The sequence below is a fragment of the Arachis hypogaea genome, chromosome 7 (genome assembly GCF_003086295.3).
Source record: "Arachis hypogaea cultivar Tifrunner chromosome 7, arahy.Tifrunner.gnm2.J5K5, whole genome shotgun sequence".
NCBI classification, from domain to species: Eukaryota; Viridiplantae; Streptophyta; class Magnoliopsida; order Fabales; family Fabaceae; genus Arachis; species Arachis hypogaea.
Window position 1 is genome coordinate 71,980,195 of NC_092042.1, and position 11,364 is coordinate 71,991,558.

The 11,364-nt window shown below is 27.5% G+C and overlaps 1 protein-coding gene across 1 annotated transcript; it reads right to left on the minus strand.

The window, feature by feature from the left end:
• Nucleotides 1-3,339: 3,339 nt before the first annotated feature.
• LOC112701584 (transcription factor bHLH53-like) lies at nt 3,340-5,344 on the minus strand. Its single transcript, XM_025752326.1, has 2 exons — nt 4,589-5,344; nt 3,340-3,552 (listed from the first exon to the last, which is right to left on the minus strand). The coding sequence occupies exons 1-2, from the start codon at nt 5,342-5,344 to the stop codon at nt 3,340-3,342; spliced, it is 969 nt and encodes a 322-aa protein (XP_025608111.1).
• Nucleotides 5,345-11,364: the final 6,020 nt, after the last annotated feature.

Below are 11,364 nucleotides of genomic sequence, written 5' to 3' on the forward strand. Positions count from 1 at the left end.
AACGGCTAATTTTCAATAGCTAATTTTGCAACGGCTAATTAAATATAATAATATAAATTATTAATTAAATAAAAATTTAATTATTTAATCTAATTAATTATTTTAATTATTAATTAAATAAAAATATAATTATTTAATATAAATAATTATTATAATTATTACTAAATTAATTATTATTTAATTATTTAATATAATTATTTATTATAATATAATTATTTAATATAATTAATTAAAATTTTATATAATTATTTATTTAAATAATAACTTGCCATTTGGCAAGTTATTATTGGCTTCTCAAAGTCCCTGTTTAGAGGGCCTAGTTCCTCTAGAAATCCGTGTGAAGACCTTCTCTCCTTTTGCTCCAACGGCTAGGACCTTCTTGTGTCAGGAAAAGTAAAATTGGGACTCATGCATTGGACTTGCTCTTAGACTCCTCTGACATCATTGTTTCGACTCAACTAACTACGGAATACGTGTCTAGTTTTCATGGCTCATCTTTAAACGCTCCTTGCTAAGTATGGAGTACTGCACACCTTGTGAATTTGTTAAATCTAAATTCTTCATTTATTATATTTTATTTGAATGGTTTGGATTTAAAAAGGTAACTTGTTAATCAGGTTAATTTTTTTTTACAAATTTTAAATTTTTTTGGCAAGTCTCAGATATTGGGATGAAGTTCCAAATAAAAAATTAGTATATAAATATTAAAAATAATATGTCTGTACAAAAAAAAGTTATTGGACTTTAGAATTAAAATAAATAATACATAAAAAATAAGTTAAAAATTCATGTACTAAATCCAAAAAAAGATATATTAGAATCTTAAAAAAATAATATTAAATATATATTATGTATATAATATTAAAATTGAAATAAATTTTGTTTTGTGTGAAATAAAATATAATATTAAATATAAACACAATGATAAAAAAAATTGTGTTATATATATATATATAAAATATTAAAATTTAAATAAATTTTGTTTTATGTGAAATAAAATTATAATATTAAATATAAATACAATGATAAAAAATTTTGTATTATATATATATAATTTTATTTTGTGTGAAACAAAATTAAAACATTAAACATAAACAGAATGATAAAAGATTTAGTACTATATAAATTTAATTAAAAAAATATTTATACAACGTAAAAAGCAAACAAACATATAATAATTTTTTTTGTGCGAAACAAAAATTCATGTAAAAAAATATTTATATAATTTTTTATTGAAATATATTATTTTACTATATTTATAATATATTATTTTAGTTAATATATATTATTTAAAAAATATTTAAAATTTATTATTTTGTATTAAGAATATTATTAAAAATATATTATTATTTTTTCTTAAAATAACATTTTCTTTTCTTTCGTTCAAATACTATGACAACAAATTTTTTTGTGTAATTGCTTCTACTCAATAAATATTATATTCATTTATTTTTATATTGTATGTAAAATAAATAATTAATGTTTAAAAAAGTTAATAAAGGAAAGAAGTATTTTTTTTTACCAATTCTTAGGTGAATATAAAGAGATTATGTCATTTGAACTATAATTCGTTGGCAAAGAAAAAAAATACTCTTAATTATATATTAAATAGAATAATTATTTATTAGGCTCATTTTTATACAAATAAAAATTTTTCTTAGTTTTATATCTGTAATATTTTATACCAATTAGCTTCAGAATTTAATTATTTTTTGAATAAATTAATAAAAAAATAATACAAATAATTGTTTAAATATAATTGTATTTTAATTTTTCATTCTATTACGTATTAATTTGAAATAAAAGATAATGGACTTGTTGTAACTGCCATGCATATTGTGCTTTGACTGCGTCGTCATCTGAGAATCATGCGCCTTCATGGAAACTGGGGTTCTTCTACAGAATCCGTTTTGCGTTTGGAGTTAGCTAACCAGCAGTGGCGACAGACATGCGTCTTCCTTTTCTATGGTAGCAATTTTTCGGACTTTGATGGTCATTTATGGTAGAAGTGAAATAGGTGGGTTCAAGAACGTCAAAATCTATAGCTAGCTAAAACGATAGTGAAGCACCTGCCATCAAACAAAACAGTGAAAATATTTGAAGACATCACATCGACAATAATAGAGTAACAGAGGAATTAGTCTTTTTGTTAGTGCTGGTTTGTTTGTTCAGCCATGACAAAAAAAAATAATAACAATAATAAATAAATTAAATTTACCTGATAACTTTTGATAGTAGATTAATTTTTAAGGAGTGCTGCACTCCCTGGAGTGTACTAACTTTCGCCAGTTTTCATTACCTAAATCTGTATCAATTTAGCTCTGTACCGTATAATTGACCAAAATTGTATATATATTTGACAACAAACAAGGTTCAACTTCCTTATTTTAATTTTCATTAAAGTTTTGTGGCTATTTTGTATTTTAAAGATATATTTTAATAGTATAATATAATAATAATTTTTTAAGCTTTTAATATTTTCAATAACTTTAAGTAAAATGTTTTTTTATGTTGCTCTTAAAATGTATTTTTAGAATATATATTAACAAGATTCAAAAAAATAATTGAGGTATTTGTATTATTTTTTGCTTTTTGTTCTCCCATCACATTTTTTAGCCAAATGTTTCATCCACATATCTTATGTTAATAAAAAATATTAGTTTTTCAATTATGGTTTACTTTCTCCATATTAGCATTCCCCGAATACTGATTTGGTCCATAAAAAAAGTATAATATTTTTTAATAATAATTAAAAATTAGTTATTTTAAATCATAAATTATGACTATTTTTTAAAATTTAAAAAGCATACTAAAGTTAATCTTCGAGTTTAAATTATGTTATATCACGGTAAATTGGGCAATTAAAAAAATAAAGTATTCATATAAATCTAAACCATTTATACGAATGTAAAAAAATATATGGTCAAAATTTATTCGTATAACAAGGAATGAAAGACTCCGTGTTCTTTGAAAAATGACATGCTATTATTAGAGGTAATAAATAATAAATAAAGTAACATTCATTAAAAATATGTACAGTCTATTTAAAAATTAATAAAAAAACATTAACCTGATCATTAAACATAATAAAGTAAACTGTTAACAATAAGTGTTGAGCAGGATCATGAGGTGAATTCACCATTTGATAATAAGAAAAATTCAAGAAACGCATTAAATTTGTTCCGTCCATATAAAATGAAATCTAAGGCTCTCGAGAAAAGAGCAACATATATATATCTACTGAAGCAACAGACAAAAAAAAGAAGAGAAGTTTGTATGCTGAAACAACTCGTGCTAGCATCTAATAATAAATAATAAATAAGAAAAGAATGAATATTGCTATGCTTTCTTCTGCAAATTGTTTGTTTCAATCAACTCTTTAAGATCCTTAAGGATGGTAGGCTTTGATCGAACATCACGCTGATTTGTCAAAGTTGTAACAAAGTCTTTAGGGACAAAGCATAGTTCCTCAGAATAAAGCTTCTCTTGAACAAAGGGAGAAGTAACAAGAGCACATAGATCTTCACTTGGAGGAGCAACCTCATCTTCTTTCTGCAACCATTATTATTATAGCAAAATATGAGAAGCAGAAATGTTTGAACAAACTCAATTAAAACTTATAAAAAAGCAAGAGTGTTGGATACACACAAGTGCTCAGTCCATTATTTCTAATCGCACTTCTCATGAAGTAAATTGCTAAAATTATTATTTTTAATTGGTGGACCACTTCTCTAATATATAGTTCAGAAAAGAATGTTAAAAACCCTCTTGCAATTACCCAAAATAAATAATAGAAAAGAGGCAGTTACATGTTAAACAGTTAGATAAGTAGCTCATTTTTATTTTTTATTTCTCTAAATTTATAATTCTTGTTCCTAAAGTTTCTCTTGTTGTGTTGACCAAATCCTCCCATTCGAATAACTGTTTCCTTAAAATTCTGTTTCACTTTCTCTCTCTTTGTATGTCTATCTCATATAACTATCCATATGAATGCAATAATAACATGTATTTATTCTTGAGGAGCAATGTCGAGTTCATGTAGAATTAATCTTCGGTAATTCTACTTTGTTTAAAAAATAAAACATTTTAAATTCAAACAGAAATTATTATGGACAAGTGAGGGACAAGCAAAAGATTCTAAACCATTAATATCTAATGTGTAATTAATCATTGATTTCAAATAACTTTAAACATTAGAGGTGATAAAAGAAATTCATGAGTAAATAACATACAAATAATTTCTCCAAAAATAATATTTGGGATACTCACAATTAATCCAACCTTAAACAATGAAGAAAAGGAACGAACAAAAATTAAGGCAGCACTGTAGAAGAGTACATGAAGTTGCAACATTAAATCTAGAACTTAATTCTAAACAAAATATTTCTTCGGCCTAATTCTTAATTATAAAAATTATCTAAACAAAAAATTCAAAAGAAAAATATATTAAAAAATATATAAACGTTATTTTCATCCTCAGACCATCGTAATATTACAGTCATCCAAAAAAACACTACTATGGATGCACGTAACAAATAATAATAATAATAATAATAATAATAATAATAATAATAATAGAAGCAGTTACCTGAATTGTGTTCATTAGTTGGAGCATACCAACTTGAGTTTGAAGGTACTTCACGTATCTAGAAGCTGCATGGAGCATCTCAGCTGTGTTCATCTTTGGTCCACCAGGAACCAACTTTCCAAGCTCTTGTGTCTTCTCTGTGATCTTCCTTCTTCTCTCCCTTGCGGCTATGCTCTGTGCAGAAATAGTTCTCTCGCTGTCCTTCTTCTCACTCTCATTATTAATTCCCACACAAAAACCATTGCGTACAACTTCAGGAACCATGAAGTCTGATGAAGGTACTGCTACTGCTGCAGGTAATAGTAATTCTTCTGCTAATGCTGCTTCTTCTGATGGTAAGGAAGATGAATTCAGTATAAACCCATCAAATAGACTGGGCGATGCAAACTCCTTGAGTGGAGGAGGGAGTTGGAGTTCTTCATCCTCATGAAAGTACTTTTGGCGTTTGGGACATGAAAGAAGGGTGTTAACATTAGAATATTCAGTCTGAAATAGATCATTGGGTGAGATAAAGGAGTTATGAGAAGAAGTGCAATCAGGACCATGTTGATGAGAAGACAAAAATTCATTATTAAGGTCAAAATAAGGGTCAAAGAAAAAGTTGTTAGGAAACAAGCCTTCCTGGTTGTGTTGGTGGTAATAATGGTCAGGTGTAAGTTCTTCTGGTGTAGTTAGTTCATGAAAATTGGTGGTAAAATTTTCTGATATTAATGAATTTTGAAGTGCATCTCCATTCAAGTACGTACTCAGTGCCATTGAAAATAGTAATAGAAAAACAGAAGTTAAAACCTGAAATGATAGTAAAGTTGAATTAGTGTAATGGAATAGTAAAATAGAAAATCAGTGTAGCATTTAATTAACTACTCTCCTCTACTATGTACATGAGAATGTCAAGTTAATGATTAAGCTAAAGTTCAAATAAAATACATGCTACTAAGTGAAAATAAAAATCTTTCTGTATAAAGACAGAAAATGACAAAAAAAATCTTAGTTTGAAAGCTACAAAATCTTTTAACGTACCTTTTCTTGACTTGGAAAGCTACAGAATCTTTGGAGAGAAAGAGAGAAAAGAGAGTAATAAGACTATGAAAGACTTATACGAGCAGTACAGTAGAGCTGTATGTAAAAATGATAGTTACATGTAAATACATAAACTGGCTCTTATGCTCCTTCCTAGTGTGCTACTTTGTGGGTTCAGATTTTCTAGGAGAAGTTACAAAGGCAGTTACATTTCTATTTTTTTTTATTTTATGATTTTTTTTCATCACTTACTATGCTATTAATCATTTAAATAATTATAACATATATTGTTTATGTATGTTATCTATTAATTTCTTTTGCCATCAAAATATTAAGTTTGATATCAAAATTATTTGTTAAAAATTAAAAATAAATTTTATATGAATTATTTTTATAAATTATTATATACCATCACTTAAATGAAAGAATAAATTAACAAACATTATTAATAATGTATCACTAAATTATATTAAAGACCACGATAATAAAAAATACTAATAAAAGTTTTAATATTTAAAATATATCTCTTATTATATATATCTATATAAAAAATTATCTTAGCTAAACTAATTACATGTTTATTATAATTATACTTATTTAACAAATAAATAAAAGGTAGACTAATAGGCACCATAAATGCATGATAATACAATAATATTTTATTAATATTTTTTTAAAATTCTGTTCCACTTAATTTTTTTTGAAATTTTCAATATGTTTTCTAATAGTTAGGTGCCAAATATGTAATTTAACGATTTATCATAGTTTCTTTTGCTTGTTTAGGTTGAGTTTAAACAATATATAATAATCAAAAAAATTATTTGTATGACTTATTATTCATAATTAAATTATCGTATATTTTGAAAATACATTTAATTCATATTTTAAAAATAATTGTACTAAATATAATATAAAATATTTACTTCAAAAAATAGGTACTAATGTTTCATAATTATTATTATTTGTAGTCAAACTTAAATATGCTACAAGAGTAATGGTAAAATTTGAAGATAAATTTTATTCAAGAAGAAGGTATTGTAATATTGCCGTGATAGGATAAAATAAATTAAAGATGTGTACTAAAGATAGAGTACAGTGAGTATTTTATTATATATGATTGGATACTTTTAATTTATTTTGTGATGAATGTATAATATAATATTTATATTAAATTGTAAGTAATAAACAACAAGATTTTCATATAAGGATTAAAAAACAAATTTTGTCCGTCATTCATGTTAAAAAATTCATCACGTTCATAATAATAAGATAATGATGTATAAATAATTTTTTCAAAATATACATTGACACATGATTCTAATCACTAAATAATGAGCAAAGAACAAAATTCAACCACCACTATATTCAAATAAAAATTTTTACCCGCTAAAATATAAGAGTACACAGTTAAACTGAAAAAAAAAAGAAAAATCAATTTGTACATATCTGTAACGAAAATTGATCAATTCACTTAATTTTATTTTTATGCATAAACATCACTTTTCAATATATAAATGTTTATAGTTCACAATTTTTTTATTTATATAGAACTATGTTTAAAATAAAAATAAAAACAAATACAATAATTCTCCGAATCATTCAAATTTAAAGAAACTTAAAAAGAAAACTACCAAAAGAAAAACGTTGAGAATTGTTTTCATTAGTAAAGTATTCAAAAGATTTCAACTAATGTTAAGTTCAAATGTGTTAAAATACACTCTTTAAATCTTTGTAGTATACACTTTAATAACCATACACCCACATAACACAAAAATTTTAGAATTAATATCCAAATTCACAAGAGACACCAACCATCCTATATTTTGGGGTTAGGGGGTTTAATAAAGCATAATTTCTTTTTGTACTATCATCCACTTTAAGGAATAACATCTTTGTGTTTATCTTCAATCTACCATGAACTAACTTTCTAACCTCTTAATATTAAAAAAATATTTTGATAGGTAATAATTATGATAATTTTTAAGTAATTTTTTATTGAAACCTTTTAAAGTTCTATTGACCATAAAGTATTTTATATTGTTAATATATAAAAAATTAAAAGTTTAATTATTCTGCAGGTCCCTATAATTTCACCAAATTTTCAATTAGGTTCCTATATTTTTTTCTTTTCAATTGAGTTTTTATACATTTTTTTTTCAATTTAGTCCTGGTTAATGTTAAGCGTCAAAAAAATGTTAGTGAATTGTGAAATTACTTGTATACCCCTATGGACCTAATTGAAAAGAAAAAAAAAGTATAGGACCTAATTGAAAATTCGATGAAATTATAAATATTCAATGAAAGATATTCCTATAATCCATATTTAATGATTCTACGACATGAAATATACTCCTATACTCCTTTTTATTTTGTCGCTATCATTCTTTTTCTTATTTATATACAAATTGTACCAAAAATACCTTCTTTATATTGTTTTTGACTTTCAAAATACCTTATCTTAAGAATATACAAAAAAATAATGAATAAAATAAAATAAAAATAATAGTAATAAATATATATAAAATTCAGTTTCCATCACTCAAGTATCGATTATGATCAACATAATGAAAGAATTTGCATATGGCATATAGTAATAAGAACCATTGATAGAGTAATTACTAAAGTTATTTACAAAAATCAATTTTTTTATAGTTCCTCAAACAAGAGAACCAATTTAACTGACAAAAACCCAAAAACAAGTATATTAAAAGCATGAATTTTTTCTATGTTCAAGCTAGAACAAGAAATACATATTTTGTCAAGTATTAATAAAAGACAAGACATATAAGGCAACAATCCAAAATTTTTTCTGCACATTCTTGGATTAAACCATGTCAAATAGTATCAACGGTCATCGACCAGCAATTTTCTGAGGTTCACTCCTCTTTCCATCAGAAAAAATCCCTTGCTTGCTCCAGCAAAAACTGATATTTCATCTCCTTTGAATATGATTTTTGCCATTACAACTGATGCCAAGTGACACACAGGCCGTCGAGCACCAAAAGTGAGCAGGGAATACAATGCATCCTCACACCATCTTTGCCATCACGAAATATTTTCCTAGAAAATATAATAAATTTTAACATAAAAAAACACACTAAGATTTTTAATAAAAACACAAATCAACAACAAATAATATCAAATGAATAGCACCAAACCTTAATTAAAAGCCAATTCTCAAAAGCAACAAGATAAGCATTAAGTTACTACCTCATTATAAAACACACACTGTTATAGTTCTCCTAATTTTGTAAGTGTAGTACAATGGCTCAGATAAGATAATTAGATTTAGTTACAAACTTGCAATAATTTCAGCTATCATACAAGAATCAGAGACATGAAGATGAATTATAGCGCAAGAACCAAGATTCAGTGCTATTTTCCTCTATATGAATTCTCCAAAATGCTCTTCTACTTTCTCTCATTTTTTGCTCTTTGAGAACTTGCTAATATGCATATATCGAAATTGAAACTATACTTCAGTTAATCACACAGCGTCATACTCGTTTAAAATTTAGTTTTCAAAATAAGGGACTCTTGCAAACAATCCCAACAAATTCAGGACAACAAAATTTATTTATAATTTATCTTTACCACTACTCAATACTCAGTCCTCACTAGTAATTAGTAAAAAAATCTCCCATTACTTGGGATTTTGGGTTGCCTCATATAAGAATTACTCATGGAAGATCCAAGTTCAAGATAATGGCGATAAACATGTATTTGAAAATCAGTCATTGTATTCTCAGTTTTATACACAGAATCGGTCATTATATTCTCAATAAACATGGAAGATCCACAGAATCAGTCATTATATTTTCAATTTTATACACTTTTCATGTTGGTTGTTACTTAATAACAATGTATAGACTAAAATAAGAACCATTTCATTATATGATGATGAAAATATAACTAAAAATAAGGGATCTATCCACATAAGCATGAGTTCAGCAGTATATACCTCAACTTCAATGGCATTAAATTAGAATCCAGAATCCCCTTTAACTGCAACAACAAGTCGATCCGAACAAGCCACTGTAGCCGAAATGAAATAACCAAGGCCAACCCCCAAGTCCCTACATCCAACCTAGTCTTGGGCTCTGTCTGCAATGGAAGCCACAAAAGTAGGAACGACGAAGCGAAACCAGGCGCGAGGGACGGAGGGGCGGTGCGGTGAGAGAGGGACGGAGGCGTAGCGTGGCGAGGGAAGCATTGAAGCATGGAGGCACGTAGGCGAGACACAGCAAGGGAGAGAGGGACAGAGGTGCGGCGAAATACAAGGGATGAGCAGAATATAACGGACGAGGCACGACAGGGATGTCGAGATGAGGAGGCGCGCCGAGAGGATACCATGCGGCAGATCTGGAAAGAGCTCGAAGAAAATCTTAGGGCTAAGGATATGGGAGTGTGGGGTCAAGTGAGAAGAGTTTTTTTTGAAATTTTTAAAATATAAAAGTGTCATGTTATCCTAAAATAGAGAATATTTATTTTTTTAAGAGAATATTCTGTAATTTTAGACCTTTTTGTCACGATAGGAATTTAATTGAAAAAAAAAATTAACATATAGGGACCCAATTGAAAAGAAAAAAAATATAGAGATCTTATTGAAAATTTCGTAAAACTATAAAGACCAACAAAATAATTAAACCAAAATTAAATAAAAAAAATTGTGTGTTTGTGCGCGCGTATTTCCAAAAAAATGATTGTATCACATGATATAAACCGTAGACCATGCAGTCATGGACCAACCATTGTGACACCATTTTATGTTCACAAACACCAAAAACGATGGAATAAACTTAGTTTCAAAAGATTTAATTCTTTTTATAAAATCTCTTGACAAGAAAAAAAATGATATGTTAATTCTCTAAATATAAATTCTGCTAAGTTCATTTTCTTAATCAGTTTTTTTTTATGTAACTTCTAAATAATTTTAAAATATTCCAACAAAATATTATATCAAATATAAAAGTTATATGTAACTTATAAAAAATAGATATATTTTTGTCAAATATAGGATATTTTTTGAAGTTAAACCCCAAAGAGGTATCTGAGATTTACAAATTACATCAATTTAGTCCCTAACTTATCAATTGCACTGTTTATGTTTGCGACTTTGTTAAAATTGCACCACGGTCGTCCCTCTCTACATCTCCGACCAGATTAACTGCCGCTGACAGTGACATGGCACTGAGATGCCATGCTGGGTGCCACGCTGGAGTGTCAATTTTGGTGCTAAAAGGAAAGGTGGATGGAACGGCGTCATTTGAGACATGTTGAGAGTCAAAACCCAAATAACCCAACGTCTGTGATCACTTTCTCTTCCTCTTCTTCTTCTGAACACCAATACTATGCGCCATGAAATCTTGAGTCCTGGTGACTGTCTAGGATTTGAAGGTGAAAAACGTTCGGCTTCGTGGAATTCGCTGCCACTGTGATAGTTGTGTGCGATAATTGTTGGAGAAATCTGTGTACAGTCATTCACTAGCCCCTAACATTAGAAGGAGGCCAGGAACTCTAACAAGGAAAAGGAGAAAAGATGCTAATGAAGGTAATGGTGGTAACAAGAAAGCCAAACTAAGTGGAAATTTGAAAAGGCATATGAAGACATTCACGTGTAGGTATTGTGGAGTAAAAGGGCATACTAAGAGAGGGTGCGCAAAGAAGAGACTAGATGAAGTAGGTGCTGCTGTTGCAGCTGGAAAGGTTACTGCAGATAAAGCCAAATCCAATGCCACTACTTCTGCTTCTGGGGC